Below are 24,313 nucleotides of genomic sequence, written 5' to 3' on the forward strand. Positions count from 1 at the left end.
CAACTGGAACCAAGGAGATAGGTGGGGGTCCCAGCAGTTGGACCCCCAGTAGAAAAATGGGCTGCTTATTCTTAACCCCTTAACGACCAGGCCAATTTTCACTGTAGGACCAGAGCATTTTTTGCACATTTGACCACTTTCACTTTAAGCATTAATAACTCTGGGATGCTTTTACCTATCATTCTGATTCCAAGATAGTTTTTTCGTGACATATTCTAGTTTATGTTATTGTTAAAATTTTGTCGATACTTGCATCATTTCTTGGTGAAAAATTTCAAAATTTTATGAAAAAATTTAAAATTTTGCATTTTTCTAACTTTGAAGCTCTCTGCTTGTAAGGAAAATAAACATTCTAAATAAATAATATTTTGATTCACATATACAATATGTCTATTTTATGTTTGCATCATAAAGTTGACATGTTTTTACTTTTGGAAGACATCAGAGGGCTTCAAAGTTTAGCAGCAATTTTCAAATTTTTCACCAAATTTTCAAAATCGGAATTTTTCATGGACCAGTTCAGGTTTGAAGTGGATTTAAAGGGCATTCATATTACAAATACCCCACAAATGACCCCATTATAAAAACTGCACCCCTCAAAGTATTCAAAATGACATTCAGTAAGTGTGTTAACCCTTTGGGTGTTTCACAGGAATAGCAGCAAAGTGAAGGAGAAAATTCAAAATCTTCATTTTTTTCCCCGCATGTTCTTGTAGACCCAGTTTTTGAATTTAAAAGAGGTAAAAGAAAAAAATATTCTCTCAAAATTTGTAACCCAATTTCTCTACACCCCTCAAGGAATGTTACGAGGGGTACAGGGAGCCTTAATATCTCACAGGTATTTCACGACTTTTTGTTAAAGTCGGATGTGTAAATGAAAAACATTTTTTTTTTCAATAAAATGCATTTTTTTCCCCAAATTTTACATTTTTACAAGGGGCAATAGGAGAGAATTACCCCAAAATTTGTAACCCCATTTCTTCTGAGTATGGAAATACCCCATGTGTGGACGTCAAGTGCTCTGCTGGCGCACTACAATGCTCAGAAGAGAAGCTTAAGCTTTTGAAAAGGGAATTTGGTTGGAATGGAAGTCAGGGGCCATGTGTGTTTACAAAGCCCCCCGTGGTGCCAGAACAGTGACCCCATTTTGGAAACTACACCCCTCACAGAATTTAATAAGGGGTGCAGTGAGCATTTACACCCCACTGGCATTTGACAGATCTTTGGAACAGTGGGCTGTGCAAATGAAAAATTTAAATTTTCATTTTCACGAACCACTGTTCCAAAAATCTGTCAGACACCTGTGGGGCGTAAATGCTCACTCTACGCCTTATTACATTACGTGAGGGGTGTTTCCAAAATGGGGTCACATGTGGGTATTTATTTTTTTGCATTTATGTCAGAACCGCAGTAAAATCAGCCACCCCTGTGCAAATCACCAACTTAGGCCTCAAATGTACATAGTGCACTCTCACTCCTGAGCCTTGTTGTGTCCCCGCCAAGCATTTTACGCCAACATATGGGGTATTTCCGTACTCAGGAGAAATTGCGTTACAAATTTTGGGGGTCTTTTTTTCCTTTTACCTCTTGTGAAAATAAAAAGTAAAGGACAACACCAGCATGTTAGTGTAAACATTTTTTTTTTTTTTTACACTAACAGGCTGGAGGCTCCGTTTTGGAAACACTGCGGAAAATTTGCCGCAGCTCATACTTGAAACAAGAAACTTACTGTAAACCTGCCCGTGTGAATGTACCCTGTACATTCACATGGGAGAGGGGGCAAACCTCCAGCTGTACTGATCGCCGAAGGACATGCTGGGAGATGTAGTTATGCAACAGCTGGAGGTACACAACTACAACTCCCAGCATGCCGAGACAGCTGTTTGCTGTTAGGGCATGCAGGGATTGGCAATTTAGCAACATCTGGAGGGCTACAATTTAGAGATCTCCAAACTGTGGACCTCCAGCTGTTGCAAAACTACAAATCCCAGCATGCCCTGACAGCAATCTGCTGTTTGGGCATGCAGGGATTGGCAATTTTGCAACATCTGGAGGGCTACAATTTAGAGATCTCCAAACTGGGGCCCTCCAGCTGTTGCAAAACTACAAATCCCTGCATGCCCTAACAACTGTCTGGGCATGCTGGGAGTTGTAGTTTTGCAACATCTGGAGGGCTACAGTTTAGAGACCACTGTATAGTGGTCTCAAACTGTACCCTCCAGATGTTGCTAGGCAACTTACCGGCTTCCGTTTGATCCAGGGAGCCAGCCGCACGATATCGCCGGACTCCGATCTCCTCCACCGATGGTCGCTCGCAGCCTCGCCCGCGGGATAAGTGGACTTTGGCGCCGGTCCTCTGTCGGTTCCCCGTTCTGCCCCACCTATGGGTGGGCAGAATGGGGAAACCGAAAGTAAAGCCCCCCGCCCCTGATCTGCTATTGGTGGTTGCGTCTAGACCACCAATAGCAGGGATAGGAGGGGTGGCACCCTTGCCACCTCACTCCTATGCCTTCAGGGGGATCGTGGGTGTCATGGACAACCGCGATCCCCGTTATATTCCGGGTCACCGGGTCACCATAGACCCGTATGACCCGGAATAGCCGCAAATCGCAAGTGTGAATTCTGATGACCCCCCCTGGGCATTTGCGCGGGGTGCCTGCTGATAGATATCAGCAGTCACCCCCGTCCGGTCCCCGCCCGGCGCGTGGCAGGGACTGAAATTCCCATGGGCGTACTGGTACGCCCTTTGTCCTTAAGTACCAGGGAGCAAAGGCGTACCTGTACGCCCTTGGTCCTTAAGGGTTTGAAGGGGTACTCCCGTTTTTTTTTTTAAATCAACTGGTGCCAGAAAGTTAAACAGATTATTTAATTACTTCTATTAAAAAATCGTAATCCTTTCAGTACTTTTTAGGGGCTATATACTACAGAGTAAATGCTTTACTTTTTAGATTTCTCTGATGTCTTCACCACAGTGCTCTCTGCTGACCTCTGCTGTCCATTTTAGGAACTGTCCAGAGCAGGAGAAAATCCCCATAGCCAACATTTGCTGCTCTGGACAGTTCCTAAAATGGACAGCAGAGGTCAGCAGAGAGCACTGTGGTCATGACATCAGAGAAATCTAAAGAGTAAAGCATTTCTTCTGTAGTATATATCCCCTAAAAAGTACTGGAAGGATTAAGATTTTTTAATAGAAGTAATTTACAAATCTGTTTAACTTTGTGGCACCAGTTGATTTCAAAGAAAAAAAAAAGTTTTCCACGGGAGTACCTCTTTAAATGCCTGGGCATATGTTTTGTCTGTCTGGCCCTGCTTGTTAGTCACTTATATATTTGTGTATTCTCCTGACTAAAATCTTTGAGCGGCCAAGTAAGGGGTCGTCCAGTGTTGGGGAAGCAGGTCGTCAGGTGGTATGGGAGCCCTGTGCAAATTTTTGCACCGGGGCCCTGTGGTTTCTAGCTACGCCCCTGCTCCTGATACATATCCTTTTTCGTATAAGTGGGGTGCAAACCCAGCAACCCAATCCGACTCCACCACACTTCTGGGCCGACTTGACAATGACCCAAGATTTGTATCTCACGTCTTGGCATAACTCTTCCAGTGCCCAAGGGGTTAAATTTGACTACTGCGACATAGTGAATTGTCCCGAGATGCCAAAACAATGTCTTATGGATGGGGAAGACAATTCAATAAACATATGTGTGACAGATGACTACTGGGGGAACAAATGTGACTATTGGGGAGCAGTGGGATGGAACACAGGGACTGACTGGGACTATATACCACAGAGTGCCAATAGAAGAAAAGACAATGCTGGCAAATCTCTACTACAGAGAATGACACTTACTAAATCAGGCTCCTTTAAGGACAATAGGAAAACTGGTTCTAATATGCTTGTAGAAATGAAGAAAAATTCAGGGTATCAATATTTCTCGTGGTTAGGAGACTGAGGAAAAAAAAATACAAAAATGGTTTCTCCAAATAGTTATCACATTAGTGGTTTTCATTGCAATAATAATGACAATTAGATGTTGTATAGTCCCCTGTGTAAATAAAACAATAATCTCCACTGTAGAGACCGCAATTCAAACAGGGGCAATGTATGTGGATATTGAACCTACTATTTCAGCTTATCTTAACCTAATTGGTACATCAGACCCAAGCATGACTGAGAGAATTCCCTCCATGTGAACAACCATCCTTTATGCCAATGGTGCAAGTGCAAACCCAACAGAGTAGGGCTAATATAGGAGTCTAAGGTAAAGGATCAGTCTGGGTACAAAGGGGGGTGGTTCACAATGAGCCGCTCGTCTCAAACCAGTGAAGCACCCCTACCCTTTTTTTTCTTTTTCCCACCTGAACCTGAGACTATAAGGCGCAATATATTCTAGGGAAAGATGTGAACGGTAACAATTATCTTTTAGGGGGGAATTGATAGGGATGACCCTTATGTTTCTAATGACTGATCAATATATTAAAACTAATATGCCATTGCTGAAATGGAAAAATATATTTGTTACCTACCCCTTAACCCATAAACCAGCTTGCAATCTGCTCTTGACTACGATGTAGGCCTTGCCATGACGCCGGCACGACCGAGATAAGAAGTGAAAGACAAAATATCTGATGGACAGAGAACTAGATATGCTAATATATACGGACGCAATAATCAAACAACCAATCAAAATGTATAACTAAACCTCCTTCTTTGTCAAATGTAAAAAACTAAATGTACTTCCTGGATTAAACAGAACTCCTTTGGGCAGCTGTGAGTATGCTGAGAAAGAGTTTATACCAGCAGGCCTGTTTGATGTATAATTCTTGTGTCGACACTTAGCAGTATATAACAGCACAGTCAATCACATTTGAAAGCCTCTCCTCGAGCCATCCTTGACAGTACATGTTGGAACAAGATCAGCTACTCAGTGAAATAGCTAAAAACAAACCCATAGTAACTTTTAGAAAAAATAAAAATATTCATGATTATATTAAAAATAAAAAAAACATCTAAAACAGATATGGAATCAAACTGGCTTACAAAAAATATACCAGTTGGTAATTTTCCATGTGGGCACTGCAACTATTGCAAACATATTATAAAAAAAAAAGTACATCCAATTAGGCAGTTATACAGTTAAAATTAATCAATTTATTTCTTGTAGATCTAACTTTAAAGTCTATTGTTTAACCTGCACTTGCAGCTATTTCTATATAGGAAAAACTAAAAGAAACCTCAATGGTAGATTTCGAGAACACCTGTATTCTTTACGAAAAAAAATTGGTGCTACTCGATTCATCACTCATATAGATGACCATCATGTTGGAAAAATTGCTGATATTCGCTTTGCAGGTTTACAACACATTCCACAACAACCGCAAGACATACATATAAAATTACTACAATGCAAAGCAAAGTGCATCATAAAATTGAAAGGTATCAATGAAAGGAATGATTTTAGCTCTTTTCTATAGATTAGCACGATAAATTTGTTATGATCTTTATTGGTCTTAATATGTATATGTATACTTTGAAAGCTATGTATTCTTGTTTGTGAAGGGTCACTACTTCCCCTTTTTGCTTTATATACCTGGCTGGTAATCCAATGGATCAGGAACCGGATGATGCATCATTGACGTGAAACCGCGCTGTCGTTCTTCTGTTACGCTCTGACTGCAGGCTGGTAGCTGCTTTCCCTCCCTGCACCTGGGTGAACTTTTTCTGTTTATGGACATTGCTTTGTTGTTGTCCGAATATGTTTTGTACATGGACATTACTTCAATAAAGTCCGAACTTTCTTAATCTAATATGGTGAGTGCAGACATGCTTTTCTACTTCTCGGATATTTTTGCAAAACATGAACATGTGTGGTATCGCTGTGCGTGAAAATGTCCGAAGGACTCAGCGTTTTTCAGTTTTTGCATTTTCGTTTTTTCCTCCTTACCTTTTAAGAATCATAACCCTTTCAATTCTCCACCTAAAAATCCATATTATGGCTTATTGTTTGTGTCACCAATTCTACTTTGCAGTGAAATTAGTAATTTTACCCAAAAAACCACGGCGAAACGGAAAAATAAATCATTGTGCGACAAAATTGAAGAAAAAACGCAATTTTGGAACTTTGGGGGGCTTACGTTTCTACGCAGTGCATTATTTGGTAAAAAATGACACCTTATCTTTATTCTGTAGGTCCATACGGTTAAAATGATACTCTACTTATATGGGTTTGATTTTGTCATACTTCTGGAAAAATCATAACAACATGCAGGAAAATTTTTACGTTTAAAAATGTCCTCTTCTGACCCGTATTACTTTTTATTTTTCTGCGTATGGGGCGGTTTGAGGGCTCATTTTTTGTGCCATGATCTGAAGTTTTTATCGGTACCATTTTTGTTTTGATCTGACTTTTTGATCGCTTTTTATTTATTTTTTAATGTTATAAAAAGTGACCAAAAATATGCTATTTTGGACATTGGAATTCTTTTTACGTGTACGCCATTGATCGTGCGGGGTTTGATTAACTATATATTTTTATAGTTCGGACATTTACGCACGCGGCGATACCACATATGTGTATTTTTATTTTTATTTACTCTTTTTTGGGGGGGGGGGGAAGGGGTGATTCAAACTTTTATTAGGGCAGGGGTTAAATCACATTTATTAACACTTTTTTTTCACAGTGTTATAGCCCCCATAGGGGGCTATAACACTGCACACACTGATCTTTTACACTGGTCATTGGTATGTATTGGCGCTTGACTGCTCCTGCCTGGATCTCAGGCACGGAGCAGTCATTGGCTCATCGGACAACGAGGAGGCAACTAGATATCCTCCCAGTGTCTTGTAAGCTGTTCGGGATGCCGACGCTGCCGGGATACTTTCAGTCTCACTACAGACACGACGGTCAACTTTGATCACTGCGTCTGAAGGGTTAATACAGGGCATCACCGCGATCGGTGATGTCCTGTATAAGCTGTGGGTCCCGGCCGTTGATGGCCGCCAGGAGCGACCCGATATGACGCAGGGTCACCGCGTGACCCCGTGTTATATCGCATGAGCCGACGCAGGACGTAAATATACGTCCTGCGTCGTTAAAGAAACCACATGGTCAGTGCCGTAAATGTAAAAAAAAGTAACAGAGTCCAGAATTGTGTATTTTTGTTCACTTAATTTACCAGAAAAAAAATAATAAAAAGTCCCATCAAAAGTGAATGGCAAAATAAAAGAAAATTTTCAAAAGTAGTTAAACAAAACCAAACCTATATACTGTAAATTAGTTATCATTGTAATTGTATGGACCTAGAGAGTAAAGGTTTTTTATTGAAAAGTGTTCTGCCTAGAAACAGAATCCCCCAAAATGTACAAAATGGTGTTTCGTTGTTTAGTTTTTTTTTCAATGTCGCCCCACAAATAATTTAAATTTTGTTTCGCCATAGATTTTGTGGTCAAATGAGTAAAGCCATTACAGAGAACAATTGGTGGGGCAAACAGCAACAACAGCAAGACTCATATGGGTCTTTAGGTGGAATTTTTAAAGAGTTATGGCTATTAGAAGGCGTGAAAGAGTAAAAAAAAAAAAGTGCCAAAATGTAAAATCGTTATGGGGGCTGTGTGTTGATATATTGAGGCTGCATTTGTATATGGGTGCTCTGTATGTGGGCATGGGGGCAGTGTATGTGTGTATACATGGGTTGTATGTGTATAGTATAGGGGCTGTGTGTGCATGTGTTAGGGCTGTATCTGTGTATGGGGGCACAAAGTCAACATTATTACTATGTGAGGCAATATTGATGGGGAGTTTGTATAGAGGTGGGGATGGTGCTTTAACCCCTTAAAGATCAGGCCATTTTTCATTTTTGCACTTTATTTTTTTCCTCCTCTCCTAAAAATCATAACACTTTCAGTTTTTCACCTACAGACCCATATGAGGACTTGTTTTTTTGCGCCACCAATTTTACTTTGTAATGACATCGATTATTTCACCACAAAATCTATGGCAAAACAAAAAAAAAAAATCTTTGTAGGGCAAAATTTAAATAAAACAAAAAATGTGGGGGCTTTCGATTCTATTCACTGCACTTTTCAGTAAATATGAAACCTTATCTTTATTCTGTAGGCCCATACGATAAAAATGATACTTATATAGATTTAATTTGGTTTTTCTTCTTTCTTAATATCTTTTCAGTACTTTGACACAGGTCTGCAGGGGGATGCACTACTCCAGTTATTGTTTGCTGACATGTATTTCAGCGCAATAACCTCGTTTGACACATAGGCGGTGTATACCCGCCATACCTGCCATGTCTGCAGGGGGGGTGCACTGCATAGTTATTGTTACTGACACACTTTCCTCTTTCAGAGCAGTAACATTATGACACATAGGTAGTTATATACCCATCACACCTACTACGTCTGCAGGGGGATGCACTACTCCAGTTATTGTTTGCTGACAAGGCTTTAGAGCAATAACATCTCGACACATAGGCGATTGTCTACCCATCATATCTGCCATGTTTGCAGGGGAATGTTCTGCACAGTTATTGTTACTGACACATTTTTTCAGAGCAATAACATCATGATTCACAGGTGGTGGAAGGTAGCACGGTGGTTACGCAAAGTCCTGTCACAACTACAGGCACGATGATTACGCTAAGGCATGTCACATATACAGGCATGATGATTACTTTAAGACCTGTTTCGTATATGGACATGGCAGTTACGTAGGATCTGTCATGTTTACAGGTGGATTGGCTGTATAATGTACTTTTTAGGTTACAGGTAAGGTTGGGTCTCAGGTAACAGGAATGTTTCACAGGCAAACTGTCCACACTGGGATCGGTCTCAGGCTCAGGTGGGAGTGTCTCTGATATTTACTCTGGCGCATAGTCAGATCAGATCATTTCTGGGCTTATATTCGTTGGGGGTGGGGGGGTTATATATAAAAAATATATAATTTTTGCTGCTTGTTTTTTTTTTCTTCGTTTAGTTCTGCGTATGCTTAGTGATATCCACAGGTGGAATGGCATCTCCACAGGTCGCACTTTCAGGCTGGTGTCTTAGCGATGACATATTTACTTAGGGGCTGGTCGATGATATTCATTGGATTGTAGGTTTTCGTTTTTAGGTCCTTATGCATTTTCCCTAGTATTTGTATTATTGCCCTTTATTGCAAAGTACCGATGATGTTATGCCTGTGTCTGACAGACATTCGGTTCCTCTTCTACTGAGCTTGCCACAGGTAAGTTTGTCTAATTACAGTGGGGGAAAAAGGTATTTAGTCAGCCACCAATTGTGCAAGTTCTCCCACCTAAAAAGATGAGAGAGGCCTGTAATTTTCTATCATAGGTATCTTAAAAGAAGAGATCGCAGACGGCACTCACGGAAACAGCAAGAAGTTTTATTAAAACTTCTTGCTGTTTCTGTGAGTGCCGTCTGCGATCTCTTCTTTTAAGTTTTCTACGCTTATGCTTATGGCGGACTGAGCACCGGATTTGTGGCATTTGGATCTGAAGGTGCAGTGATCCAGTATACTCCGGCAGAATCGTGAGTGCGGCAGTGCCGACATTTCTCCTTCTCCATGTGTTCTATCATAGGTATACCTCAACTATGAGAGACATAATGAGAAAAAAAATCCATAAAATCACATTGTTTGATTTTTTAAGAATTTTTTTTGCAAATTATGGTGGAAAATAAGTATTTGGTCAGTAACAAAAGTTCATCTCAATACTTTGTTATATACCCTTTGTTGGCAATGACAGAGGTCAAACGTTTTCTGTAACTCTTCATAAGGTATTCACACATTGTTGTTGGTATTTTGGCCCATTCCTCCATGCAGCTCTCCTCTAGAGCAGTGTTTTTTTGGGGGTGTCGATGGGCAACACAGACTTTCAACTCCCTCCAAAGATTTTCTATGGGGTTGAGATCAGGAGACTGGCTAGGCCACTCCAGGACCTTGAAATGCTTCTTACGAAGCCACTCCTTCATTGCCCGGACGGTTTGTTTGGGATCATTGTCATGCTGAAAGACCCAGACACATTTCATCTTCAATGCCCTTGCTGATGGAAGGAGGTTTTCACTCAAAATCTCATGATACATGGCCCCATTCATTCTTTCCTTTAAACGGATCAGTCGTCCTGGAAAAACAGCCCCAAAGCATGATGTTTCCACTCTCATGCTTCACAGTAGGTATGGTCTTCTTTGGATGGAACTCAGCATTCTTTCTCCTTCAAACACGACGAGTTGAGTTTTTATCAAAAAGTTCTACTTTGGTTTCATCTGACCATATGACATTCTCCCAATCCCCTTCTGGATCATCCAAATGCTCTCTAGCAAACTTCAGATGGGTCCAGACATGTACTGGCTTAAGCAGGGGGATACGTCTGGCACTGCATGATTTGAGTGCCTAACGGCGTAGTGTGTTATGGATGGTGGCCTTTGTTACCCAGCTCTCTGCAGGACATTCACTAGGTCCCCCCATGTGGTTCTAGGATTTTTGCTCACCGTTCTTGTGATCATTTTGACACCATGGGGTGAGATCTTGCGTGGAGCCCCAGATCGAGGGAGATTATCAGTGGACTTGTAAGTCTTCCATTTTCTAATAGTTGCTTCCACAGTTGTATTCTTTACACCAAGCTGCTTGCCTATAGCAGATTCAGTCTTCCAAGCCTGGTGCAAGTCTACAATTTTGTTTCTGGTGTCATTCGACAGCTCTTTGGTCTTGGCCATAGTGGAGTTTGGAGTGTGACTGTTTATGGTTGTGGACATGTGTCTTGTATACTGATAACAAGTTCAAACAGGTGCCATTAATACAGGTAATGAGTGGAGGACAGAGGAGACACTTAAAGAAAAATTTGTTTGTAGGTGACAAAATACAAATTTTACCATGGAATTTACCAATTAATTCATTAGAACTCCTACAATGTGATTTCCTGTATTCTCCCCCCCCCCCCCATCCTGTCTCTCATAGTTGAAGTGTACCTATGATGAAAATTACAGGCCTCTCTCATCTTTTTAAGTGGGAAAACTTGCACAATTGGTGACTGACTAAATACTTTTTTCCCCACTATATGTTGATACCTTAGTTCGGAGGTCAATTGTGATGCGGTCAAGTTGGCAGGTTTTTCCTTGAATGGGTGCGGCATCCTCAGCTCCATAATGCCAGGTGTCTGCTGTGATCATTACTGCGCTGTCTTGTTAGTTACACTCTACAGAAGGACATGTCTGATGCTTTCAGTCTTTGGTTTGATATAGTGACTTGTTTATCAACTTTGTTTTCCTTCCTACTTGGTTTGCATTTTTTGTCCTCTATAGGCGTGCCCTTGGACGCGGTTTATGGCACACTTCAACTGCTATTGTAGGGTCAACTATCAGTCATACAGGTACGTATGCAATGTCTGCTTATGGCACATTTCAACCGCAATTGTAAGGTCTGTTTTGTTATTCATACAGATGCATATGCAATGTTTTTAACCACGAGCACAAATAAATAATGCTTCCTAGTCTTTTTAAAAGTTCTTGAAATTAATAAATCATGTGGCACTTTTTTTTGAATCACACATATACATGTAAATGGAATTAGGAAATCTTTACTTATATTTAAAGGGGTACTCTGGTGAAAAACTTTTTTTTTTTTATTTAAATCAACTGGTGCCAGAAAGTTAAACAGATTTGTAAATTACTTCTATTAAAAAATCTTAATCCTTCCTGTACTTATTAGCTGCTGAATACTACAGTGGAAATTATTTTCTGTTTGAAACACAGAGCTGTCTGCTGACATCATGAACACAGTGCTCTCTGCTGACATCTCTGTCCATTTTAGGAACTGTCCAGGGTAAAAGGAAATCCCCATAGCAAACATATGCTGAGCTGGACAGTTCATAAAATGGACAGAGATGTCAGCAGAGAGCACTGTGCTTGTGATGTCAGCAGACAGTTCTTCAAAAAGAAAAGAATTTCTGCTGTAGTATTCAGCAGCTAATAAGTACAGGAAGGATTAAGATTTTTTAATAGAAGTAATTTACAAATCTGTTTAACTTTCTGGCACCAGGTGATTAAAAAAAAAAAAAGTTTTTCACCGGAGTACCCCTTTAAACAGACAGCTTCTTTACCTGCACTAAACCAAGGATACTGGGTTATAGTGCAGGTAAAGAGCTGTAAAATGATGGGGCACTTACTTAAATCTGTTTCATATGTGCAATGTTATGGTAATAAATCACTTTGTTCCTAACTCGCCCTAGTGTGCGTTGGAGGCAAGGAACCTCCCTGCTGGCTTTCATTTTCTAGTGGTATGAGAGTAAAGAATTTGAATAATGAAGCCATGGGCGGGCCGCGGGGAGAATATAGATGAGGCAAGCAGCCCGGCCAGCCTGCTCCCTGCCTTCAGTGCGTGCTGGGACGCATTAGGGATGAACTGATTTACTACCATAATGCTCCACCTAAGTAATGGATTTAAGTAAGAGATCCATCATTTTACAGCTCTTCACCTGGAACCTTTGGCTGTTTGGGAAGGATGGGGTCATAGTTTAGCAACAGCTGAAGGATACCTGCTTGGGAACACACTGCCCGAAAGGCTCTGTTCACATTGTGCAAAATGCATAATAAGAACAGAGCCATACTTATCACTAGACATCATTAGGGGGCAGATATACATTGATCAGGACAGAGCTGAAGCCAGGATGGGGTAAGTGAATGTCTGACCATCTTTGGATGACCGTGTATACTGGATACCCCACAAAGAGTTGATTAACACTGCTCATCAGCGAGAGTTAACTCTTTCCTTGTTATGCTGGTGCATAGTGCACAGCCCAACAAGTGGTTCAGTAATGCAGCAATGTATTTAGTAATATTGCCTAAGTGATATTTAGTATGTAATTAGACTAAGCAACCATTTGATTGCTCTGCAAAATGACTGATTATTGATCCATGTAAACATTGCCTAAGTGATAGAGTGTATCAGAGATTATTCATTTTGTAAGCAAATAACAGTATTAGAGTCTGTTCATATTTTATTTTTTGTATTCCATTGTTGGTGTACTGTATGATGGGAGAATAGTGGATGATATACATTTTGTTACAGTATCCCTATGTGTAGGAAGGCACAACAGTCTATGCTTTCCTGTATATAAGGAAAAAGTATGCTGATGCATAATAGTCTGAAGTATACCACAAGGACTCCAGGCATATGTAGGCATATACATTCTGTGTCTGTGCTGGCAGCTTTTATAGCACATATATCTAACATGCTCACAAGGTCAACATGACTTTCTAGAGTTAACATGAGGTTGGGCTGAGAAATAACAAAATTATTTAATTTCAGAGTGGATGAAGTTCTATTTACTTAAGCCATGAGTATGTTACAGATTGTATCAGATTGATTGTATTGTATTTGCTGCAAGTCATACCTTGTGTCAGACGAGTAGGTTGAGTTATTGGAATTCCATCGATAGAACAAGGATTCCCACATGGATGTAGGGTTAGAGTGTCACTGATATTCTCAATAAAACAGTGTTGAGCAGCAACACCAGGACCCCGTACGGAAATATCCTTAGATGCATTACCCAAAGTGGTCCTCCCTGTGTCAAGAAAAAGAAGGTCAGAAAGCACATTATAACTGTAAACACTAGAAGTTGGTAGACAAAAATAATTAAAATGTTGCTTGGATTCTACTACCAATTAGACATGTAAAGCTAGCTATGAGATATATGGTATCCAAGCTCAGATCTAAACTATATTTTCTGTTTATCAATGATACTTGCATGCCAGGGTGTGGGGCTCCATAGCAAAATTTTTACACTAGGACAGAGAAGTCTGATGTATATTTCACCTTGATTTCCATGACCCATTGGTCAAAGACCCCCCCCCCCCCCATTCATTTTGCTGGCAGTGAAGTTTCCTGAAGAGAGGAGTTCTGCACATTTTCTAACCAACAGTATAAGGAATGGGATAGGATCATCCAATATGTGGGCCCCCTCTCTCCATGTAGCCGCATTGCCCAATTAACCATTTTACCTTCCAGTGTCATGTGACTCTTAGTGTTTCAAGGTTTAAGGTGTGAATGGAAAGCAGGTGTAGGAAAAAAAATTGGTCATGATTGACCAAAGATGTTGAGTGCACGTGCTCAGCATCATATTCAGAGGTTGCCTTTGGGAAATAGACTTATGAGTGCTGCCAACATTGCTATAGACTTTGAAGGATGAGGGGGTTAGCTTGTCAGTACACAAACAGAAGAAGGAGGAACGCAAGGTCTTTAACATCCACTAGCTCTGTAATGTCATCATGGAGGAGTGGAGCAGTGGCTTTCTGTGAAGCTCCATGTCCAAGAGGCTTAAGACAGTGCTGGAAAATAATGGTGGCCACACAATATATTAACACTTTGGGCCCAATTTGGACATTTCCACTTTGGTGTGTACTCCTTTTTGTTGCCAATGTGCCATTAATGGCTGTGTGTTAAATAATTTTGAGGGGACACAACATTGAACATGGAGCACTCACTCCTTTACATCTCATTGTTGTCACATGAAAAGATATAATAAAATGTTTGCAAAAAATATGAGAAGTGGACTCACTTGAGATATATACTTTCATAGTTAGGTTTTTAACAATTGTAACACAATACCTTCTTCCAGAGGCAGCAGCGTGATGGCAGTACTCAGCCTCCCACTCCCAAGACTCACAAGATGAGGTTTCTCCGTTTGCACTTTCAGACCCTTCCCGGTATCTATCAGATCCAGTGGTGTACTCTGTGTGTGATGAAAATGATACAGACAATTCTATAATAGGATCTACACATAGACATACATCGTAAGCTTATTTCTTTCCTCAAACATCTTTGTGCTAATAATTCAGTGAACAGAAATCCTCACTCCATTTAAATACATACTGGATAAAGTAAGGAGCTCAGCTATTATTATAGATCAGCCATTCATTGTTAGTAAGCCATTCAGCTCTCATAAGCTGTTTTTCAGTGCATTTTGTTTTCTCACTGTTCGAGTCAATGTAGCCTTTGTTCTTCAAATTCTTCAGCTTGTCTAGCTGCACATTTTTTTTTAGAAATTTTCATTCAATAGCTTTTTTGTTCAAGGCATTGTTCTGTTCTCTAACTTCCAACTGTCTTATAGCCAGGGCTCGACAAATCCTAGTCACCAGGTCTCAATGGTGACTGAAAATTCATCCTGGCTCTTAGGTGTTTGATAGCCTGAGCCCTGGCGGCAGCAGCATATAGCAATTAGATACACCTTGTGGCTGATGTATCCCCTTTTATTCTAGTGTTGAGCCACTTGTGTCACAAAGGACTCTGCTCTGTGCTGCCCCTGTTGGTGGCCATTAGTAGCTCTTGCCACACTTCCTCTAATTTAGAGGCTCCTGTGCAACCTCCTGAATGCATGGGGCTGTGGCACCTGTGTCCTGGCCTCAGTGACTGTGCCCTCCCACAGGCACCCTGTGCAAATGCCCAGGGGGGTCCTGAGACCCACCCCATGTCGGCGATCACCGCAAATCGCCGGTGAATTCACACCGGCGATTTGTGACGAATCTGGGTCATTCGGGTCTCTGGTGACCCGGTGACCTGGAAAATACGGGGGATCGGGGTTGTCCAAGACACCCACGATCCCCCTCAAGGGATAGGAGTGAGGTGGCAGGGGTACCACCCCTCCTCTCCCTGCTATTGGTCGTTCAGAAGCGATGACCAATAGCAGATCAGGAGTGGGGGGGTTAACGTTCGTTTCCCCCACTCTGCCCACCCACTGTTGTCCGGGCAGAACGGGGGAACCGACCGGGACCGGCGCCAGAGGTCCACTTACCATCGGCAGCCGGCGGCGATCGGCGGCAGCAGAGGACGGCGATGCGGCTCCCTGGATCCTACAGAAGCCGGTGAGTTGCCTAGCAACATCTGGAGGGCTACAGTTTATAGACCACTATACAGTAACCCCCCGACATGCGATTGCCCCGACATATGATAAAATCGACAAACGATGGCCTCTCAGAGGCCATCGCATGTCGATGTCACCATCGACATACGATGCTTTTATATGTTGGGGCCATCGCATTAACTGCTATCTGACAGGGCAAACTGCTTATGCTGCTGTCGGATAGCAGTTTAAGCATCTCGGGCAGGTTCACTTACCTATTCCTGCTGCTCCTGGTCCACTTCGCGATCCTTCGGCGTCTTCTGCATCTTCTCCGGGTCCGGGCCTTGCTTTCCGGCGTCGTTATTACGTCACTACGCACGCCGTGCCGGCGCAACAGCGTAATAACGTCACCAGAAAGCGAGGCCTGGACCCTGCAGAAGATGCGAAAGAAGCCTCAGGATCGTGAAGAAGACAGCGGAGCAGCGGGACAGACTCGGGAGCCCCTGGGACAGCATTGAGAGCAGTGAGGACCTGGTCCGGGGCGGCGGGGACAGGTGAGTACAGCTTCCTATACTTTACATTGCACGGATCCCTCAACATACATTTCGACAAACGATTTGGAACGAATTACCATCGTATGTTGAGGGACCACTGTACAGTGGTCTCTAAACTGTAGCCCTGCAGATGTTGCAAGACTACAACTCCCAGCATGCCCACACAGCTGTTTGGGCATGCTGGGATTTGTAGTTTTGCAACAGCTGGAGGGCTACAGTTTGTAGATCACTGTGCAGTGACCTCTAAACTGTGGCCCTCTAGTTCTTGCAAAACTACAACACTTAGCATGCCCACACAGCAGTTTGCTGTTTGTGCATGCTGGGATTTGTAGTTTTGCAACATCTGGAGGGCCACAGTTTGGAGATCACTGTGCAGTGGTCTCTAAACTGTTTCCCTCCAGATGTTGCAAAACTGCAAATCCCAACATGCCCAAACAGCTGTCTCGGCATTCTGGGAGTTGTAGTTGCGTACCTCCAGCTGTTGCATAATTACATCTCCCAGCATGCCGTTCGGCGATCAGTACATGCCGGGAGTTGTAGTTCTGCAACAGCTGGAGGCACACTGGTTGGAAAATACTGAGTTAGGTAACAGAACCTAACTGAAGGTTTTCCAACCAGTGTGCCTCCAGCTGTTGCAAAAGTACAACTCCCAGCATACACGGTCTGTCAGTACATGCTGGGAGTTGTAGTTTTGAAACAGCTGGAGGTTTCCCCCCCCATGTGAATGTACAGGGTACATTCACATGGGCGGGTTTACAGTGTGTTTTTCCTGCTTCAAGTTTGAGCTGTGGCAAATTTTTCACTGCAGCGCGAACTCCTAGCAGGAAACTCACCGTAACCCCCCGCCAGTGGGAATGTATCCTAAAAACACTACACTACACTAACACATAATAAAGGGTAAAACACTACAGTATTTCCAAAGCAGAGCCTCCAGCTGTTGCAAAACAACAACCCCAGCCACTGACTGTCCAGGCATGCTGGGAGTTTAGCAACAGCCTTATGAAAAGGAAAAGTTAGTGTAAAAAAATTAAAATGTTTACACTTACATGCTGGTGTTGCCCTTTACTTTTTATTTTCACAAGCGGTAAAAGGTAAAAAAGACCCCCCAAAATTTGTAACGCTGAGTACGGAAATATCCCATATGTGGGCGTAAAATGCTCTGTGGACGCACAACATGGCTCAGGAGTGAGAGCGCACTATGTACATTTGAGGCCTAAGTTGGTGATTTGCACAGGGGTGACTGATTTTACAGCGGTTCTGACAGAAACGCAAAAAAAAAATTAATACCCACATGTTACCCCATTTTGGAAACTACACCCCTCACGGAATGTAACAAGGGGTATAGTAAGCCTTAACACCCCACAGGTGTTTGAAGAGTTTTCATTAAAGTTGGATGGGAAAATAAAAAAATAAAACATTTTCACTAAAATGCTGGTGTTACTCTAAATTTTTCATTTTCACAAGGGAAAATAGGAAAACACCCCCTCAAAATTTGCACCCATATGGTGCTCGTTTCGGCAGCACATATACTAAAATTGGAACGATACAGAGAAGATTAGCATGGCCCCTGCGCAAGGATGACACGCAAATTGGTGAAGCATTCCATAAAAAAAAAACATACCCCATATGTGGATGTAAAGTGCTCTGCTGGCGCACTACAATGCTCAGAAGAGAAGGCGAGCCATTGGGCTTTTGAAGAGAAAATTTGTCCGGAATTGAAGGCCACGTTTGTTTACAAAGCCCCCATAGTGCCAGAACAATGGACCCCCACATGTGACCCCATTTTGTAAACTACACCCCCTCACGGAACATAAAAAGGGGTATAGGGAGCCTGAACACCCCACAGGTGTTTAAAGAATGTTCGTTAAAGTTGGATGGAAAAACAAAAAAAAATTATTTTTTTTACTAAAATGCTGGTGTTACCCTTAATTTTTCATTTTCACAATTCCTGTGAAACACACTTACTGAATGTCATTTTGAATACTTTGAGGAGTGCAGTTTTTATAATGGGGTCATCTATTAAGTATTTCTAATATAAGCAGAGAGTTTCAAAGTAAAATAATTTTTTATTTTACCACTAACATAAAGTAGAATATGTCACGAAAAAACAGTCTCAGAATCAGAATGAAAAGTAAAAGCATCCCAGAGTTATTAATGCTTAAAGTGACAGTGGTCAGATGTGCAAAAAAGGGCTGAGTCCTTAAGGTGAAAAAGGGCTGAGTCCTTAAGGGGTTAAGGTAGTTGAAAGTTTGGAATATACTGATGGTTGATGGACAAAAGTATTGATTTATAGCAGCAGTATATACAGTATTCATATACAATGTGATACTTGAGATTTGATTTGATTACATTATAGTCATCTGGACTGTTATAATTATAATCAAAATAATTAGGTAATAAAATTAGCGCTGATGTGCAGACATACATTTCGGTAGGCTGTTGATAGGATGTTGAATAAGAGATATATTATATATCTAATGAAGATAGCTTTTATTTCAGGGTGTGGATTATAAATTCCTGATGTGTTATTAGTCCAATGAATGGAGATGAATGAATGGAGTGGTTTTTCCCAATGGTGAGGGTAAAAGTGAAGATGATGTTGATGAGGAGTGTTTAGTGCTAGATCTCCGGAAAGTTACCCCTGGGTGTTGAGGGAGAAACTTCTTCAAAATTGGGTCATCCTTGAGTATACCCCAATGTTTTGAAAGGCTAGCAAGCCGTTTAAAACCCCTTGATCAACCTGTGAAAAATCATATTACACCCCATGTGACGTCGGGGGTATACCCCTGTAGTCGTGGGAGATGCCTTTGCTGTCCCATGATTGCAGGGGGTACTAATAGTTTCAAGTCAAACCAGTCTGGACTATCTTACACTATAAAAGGTATCCATAATTGTGACAGTTCATACGTCATATACCTATTGACCTGTGTTTGTGGCATGCAATATGTGGGCCGCACGGTTCAGGCCGTGCGGTCCCGCTTGAACAAACACAGGTCAAACATCAACAGAAATTTTCTTCTCCATAGCGTTTCACGTCATGTTACATTAAAACACAATAAAGATATTAATAGCATCAAATTAATCATTATTGAAACCATTCCAGATTACATCCGCAATAGATTTCAGAGACTGATCAATAGAGAGTCATTTTGGATTTTTACTTTAGGTACTTTATTTCCAGGAGGATTGAACGAGACAATGGAAAATGCCCGGTAATATGTATAATTTTGTGTTATATTAATAGTATCATAGTATCATTGTCCTCTACTAGTTGCCTTTTGTGCAATACTCTACCTTATTGAACATAGTTGCTAGTTAGCTATAACCCCTGCATTCCTGTATATATGAACATATTTTTTTATATATTTTTTATATATATATATATATATATATATTTTTTTTTTATATACCTTTTTATACATGTTCTCTTCTATATGTATTGTTCACATGTGAAATTTTCCCCCTTTGTTGTTTCTTCGTATGTATATCTTTGTACACTGGGTGGTTCCCCTCCAGTGGAGCCTTGAGGGTTAATTCCCTCCTTGGCTCACCTGGAGGGCTAACCACCCAGTTCCCTATATATAGTGTGCTTTTACTCACCTGAGTATGCCTGATGAAGCAGATAATCTGTGAAACGCGTTGCATGATGGGTGATTAAAGTTGATTCTACCTATCCGAGGGTGTCCAGCGCCTCCTGATGTCCGCCACCTCCTTGGAGGCTCCCTGTTTATTTGTGCATCTTTCCGAAGGTGGACCGGCTGCCGGCATACTCACACACAAGTTATTTTCCATTGTTACACTTGGCTAGTGTAACATTCTGGGTGAGCATTACAATTACCTTTGTTCACCCTGGTTTTTAGTGGTAATGCGCTAGGTAGCGCCCTCTCTATTCCTCTGCTGTTTAAAGAGCATACTTGGAATTGTAGTTTTGCGACAGCTTGAGGTTTGCCCCCCCCCCCCCATGTTAATGTACAGGGTACAATAACAGGGGCGGGGGTTTACTGTGAGTTTCCTGTTGTAAGTTTGAGATGCAGCAAATTTTCTGCTGCAGCTCAAACTCCCAGTGGGAAACTCACTGTAAACCCCCGCCCATGTGAATGTACCCTAAAAACACTACACTACACCACACCTACACAAAATAAAGGGTAAAACATTACATATACCCCTACACAGTTAATTTGTAATGCAATTTCTACTGAGTAGGGAAATACCTCATATGTGGACGTAAAATGCTCTGCGGGTGCACAACAAGGCTCAGGAGTGAGAGCGCCATGTACATTTGAGGTGATTTGCACAGGGGTGGCTGATCATTACAGCGGTTCTGACATAAATGCAAAAAAACAACAACCCACATGTGACCCCATTTTGGAAACTACACCCCTCACGGAACGTAACAAGAAGTATCGATAGCCTTAACACCCCACAAGTATTTGAATAATTTTCATTAAAGTTGGACGTGAAAATGAAAAATTTGCATTTTTTCACTAAAATACTGGTGTTATCTTAATTTTTTCATTTTCACAAGGGGTATTAGGAAAAAAAGCCACCCAAAATTTGTAACACCATTTCTTCTGAGTATATAAATACCCCATGTGTGGACGTAAAGTGCTCTGCGGCCCACTACAATGCTCAGAAGAGAAGGAGCACCATTGGGCTTTTGGAGAGAGAATGTGTCTGGAATTGAAGGCCATGTGCGTTTACAAAGCCCCATGATGCCAGAACAGTGGACCCCCCACATGTGACCCAATTTTGGAAACTACACCCCTCACAGAATTTAATAAGGGTTGCAGTGAGCATTTACACCCCATTGGTGTCTGACAGATTTTTTGAACAGTGGTCCTTGAAAATGAAAAATTTTATTTTTCATTTGCACAGCCCACTGTTCCAAAGATATGTCAAAATCCTGTGGGGTGTAAATGCTCACTGCGCCCCTTATTACATTCCGTGAGGGGTGTAGTTTCCGAAATAGGGTCACATGTGGAGGATTCCATTGTTCTGGTAGCATGGGGCTTTGTAAACGCACATGGCCCCCGACTTCCATTCCAAACAAATTCTCTCTCCAATGGCACTCCTTCTCTACTTTACATCCACATATGGGATATTTCCATAATCAGAAGAAATGGGGTTAATCTTTTTGGGAGGCTTTTTCTCCTATTCCTCCTTGTGAAAATGAAAAATTCGAGGTAAAATCAGCATTTTTGTGAAAAAAATTAAATTTTTCATTTTCACGTCCAACTTTAGCCGAAATTTGTCAAACACCTGTGGGGTGTAATGGCTCACTGTAACCCCTATTATGTTCCCTGAGGGGTGTTGTTTCCCAAATAGTGTTCCATGTGGGTATTTTTTTTGCTGTTCTGGCACCATAGGGGCTTCCTAAATGGGACATGCCCCCCAAAAACCATATCAGCAAAATTCACTCTCCAAAATCCCATTGTTGCTCCTTCTGAGCCGTCTAGTGCACCCACAGAGAACTTTACGTTCACATATGAGGTATTTCCTTACTCGAAAAAAATTGGGTTACACATTTTGGGGGGCTTTTTCTCCCTTTACCCCTTGTAAAAAAAATCAAAAACTGGGTCCACAAGAACATGTTAGTGTAAAAAATGAAGATTTAGAATTTTCTCCTTCACTTTGCTGCTATTCCTGTGAAACACCTAAAGTGTTAACCAACTTTCTGAATGTCATTTTGTATACTTTGAGGGGTGCCATTTTTATAATGGGTAATTTATGGGGTATTTCTAATAAACGGGCCCCTCAAATCCACTTCAAAACTGAACTGGTCCCTGAAAAAATCAGATTTTGAATTTTTTTTGAAAAATTGGAAAATTGCTGCAGAACTTTGAAGCCCTCAGATGTCTTCCAAATGTAAAAACATGTCAACTTTATGATGCAAACATAAAGTAGACATATTGGGGGGGATTTATAAAAACCTGTCTAGAGGAAAAGTTGCTGAGTTGCCCATAGCAACGAATCAGATTGCTTCTTTCATTTTTGAAAAATCCTGTGAAAAATGAAAGAAGTGATCTGATTGGTTGCTATGGGTAACTCAGCAACTTTTCCTCTGGACATTGTATATGGGAATCAATATATAATTTATTTGGGATGTCTATTTTCCTTACAAGCAGAGAGCTTCAAAGTTAGAAAAATGCAAAATCTTCAAATTATTCATGACATTTTTGAATTTTTCACCAAGAAGTTATGCAAGTATCAATGAAAATTTACCACTATGTTAAAGTAGAATGCATCATGAAAAAAAAATCTCGGAATGAAATGTATAAGTAAAAGCATCCTAGAGTTATTAATGCTTAAAGTGACAGTGATCAGATGTGCAAAAAAAAAAGCTCTGGTCCTTAGGGTGAAAATGGGCTTGGTCCTTAAGGGGTTAAAATACAGCTGTATGCAGTCTACTACAACTCACACTAGACAGCCACTATTCCACCACCAACCTCCAGCCAGGCCTGGGCCACCTGGCTGGGGCAAAATTGTCAACAAAATCAATTTGTGCCTGTTTGGCAAACGTGCTACATCTTTATTATGGTTAAACATTCCTGGACCGTACTTGCGTGGATTTCAGTGTGAAGTGGACATCGGTTACTTCCAGCCAGATCTGGGTCATCTGGCTATCAAAATTGTAAAACAATCTTTTTTGAACCTGTTATTCCCAGTCAGGCCGTGGCCACCTGGCTGGGGCAAACTTGCCCCAAAAATAGTTTTTTGGCACACGTGCTAGATCCTGCTGTCAAGCATTCCTGGACTGTACTTGGGCTTAGTCTCTATGTGATTCAGCGTCCGGAAGTTCATTACTCCGAACGCTGTGTGCGGGCTTCCGTGTTCACAGCCGCCGGGCGTGACATGCCCCTTCGTGATGTCTCGCCCACCCCCTTGTGACGTCTCGCCCGCCCCCTCAACAAAAGTCTATGGGAAGGGGGCGCGACCGCTGTCACTCCCCCTTCCCATAGACTTTGGTAGAGGGGGCGGACGTGACGTCACGAGGGGGCGGGCGAGACGCCACGAAGGGGCCGGGTGTGACGTCACGCCCGGCGGCCGCGAACACGGAAGCCCGCACACAGCGTTCGGAGTAATGAACTTCCGGACGCTGTGAGCAGAGCTCCGAACTGCAGGGCAGCGCACAACCCCTTTAAGCTGATATGGCAGACATGGGTTACGTTCCATATTGGATGCAAATCCATCAATTAAATGGCTTTACAGAGAGATTGGCTACAGCCTTTAATTACTGAACCTGGTCATCTAATTCAGATGCCGATGCTAGAGTTCACTCAAGTAAACTCATTAGACTCATAAGTGTGTTGTGGTCATTTCACATTATGTTCAGAATGCAGAATGCTGGTTTCAGCCAGCCATGGTTGTGACGTCCTTTCCTGCAGAGCCGGACTGGCCATCAGGCAGACCGGGCATTTTCCCGGTGGGCCTGGCTGTCCCCTTGCCTGCTCTGAATACTGAGCAGCCACAGCTTTAAGAGCTGTGCTCAGGGCTGCGGTCAAAAGGGTACAGCGACTGACAGGTCAGTACTGCCCAGTCTGAGAAGTGGTCCACTCCTGCCAACTTCTTTTCTTTTAACTCCCCCCTTCAGGCACTTTAGACCAGCGCAGGGGCCGTGCTGACTCCCTGGGAGGAAAAGAGCAGCAGAGAGAGATGCTGCTCCTCCCCTCCCCCACATGATCCTCTGTGTGCAGTCCTATTGGAGCAAGATCATGCTGTATTTCCTGCTCCACCACGGCTGCCCACACTGCTGTGAAGAGGATGCCTTCCCCGACCCACAGCTGATGCCATGTACAGTAAGTAACTTCATGTTTATCTCTCTACTTTCCAGTTGTCTATCTATCTCAGTGTTCCCCAACCAGTGTGCCCCCAGCTGTTGCAAAACTACAACTCCCAGCATGCCTTTGACTGTGTGGGCA

At 42.0% G+C, this 24,313-nt stretch overlaps 1 protein-coding gene and 1 non-coding gene across 18 annotated transcripts in view; one reads left to right on the plus strand and one right to left on the minus strand.

The window, feature by feature from the left end:
- Positions 1 to 24,313, minus strand: part of PHLDB1 (pleckstrin homology like domain family B member 1) — a 727,524-nt gene that overhangs the window by 576,134 nt on the left and 127,077 nt on the right. For 16 of the 17 annotated variants that reach the window (XM_056544025.1, XM_056544036.1, XM_056544037.1 and 13 more), the window contains 2 exons: positions 14,610 to 14,733; positions 13,396 to 13,566 (listed from right to left, as the gene is read on the minus strand). In XM_056544025.1, coding sequence (XP_056400000.1) covers positions 13,396 to 13,566; positions 14,610 to 14,733 — 295 coding nt within the window. Of the gene's footprint in view, positions 1 to 13,395; positions 13,567 to 14,609; positions 14,734 to 15,792; positions 15,905 to 24,313 lie in introns of those variants that run through there. The other variant, XM_056544034.1, reaches the window with a different exon arrangement.
- On the plus strand, positions 17,900 to 18,006 carry LOC130294714 (U6 spliceosomal RNA). The gene has a single exon (XR_008848590.1). It is a non-coding gene; the product is annotated as a U6 spliceosomal RNA (small nuclear RNA).

Source organism: Hyla sarda, chromosome 10, assembly GCF_029499605.1.
Source record: "Hyla sarda isolate aHylSar1 chromosome 10, aHylSar1.hap1, whole genome shotgun sequence".
Lineage (NCBI taxonomy): Eukaryota > Metazoa > Chordata > Amphibia > Anura > Hylidae > Hyla > Hyla sarda.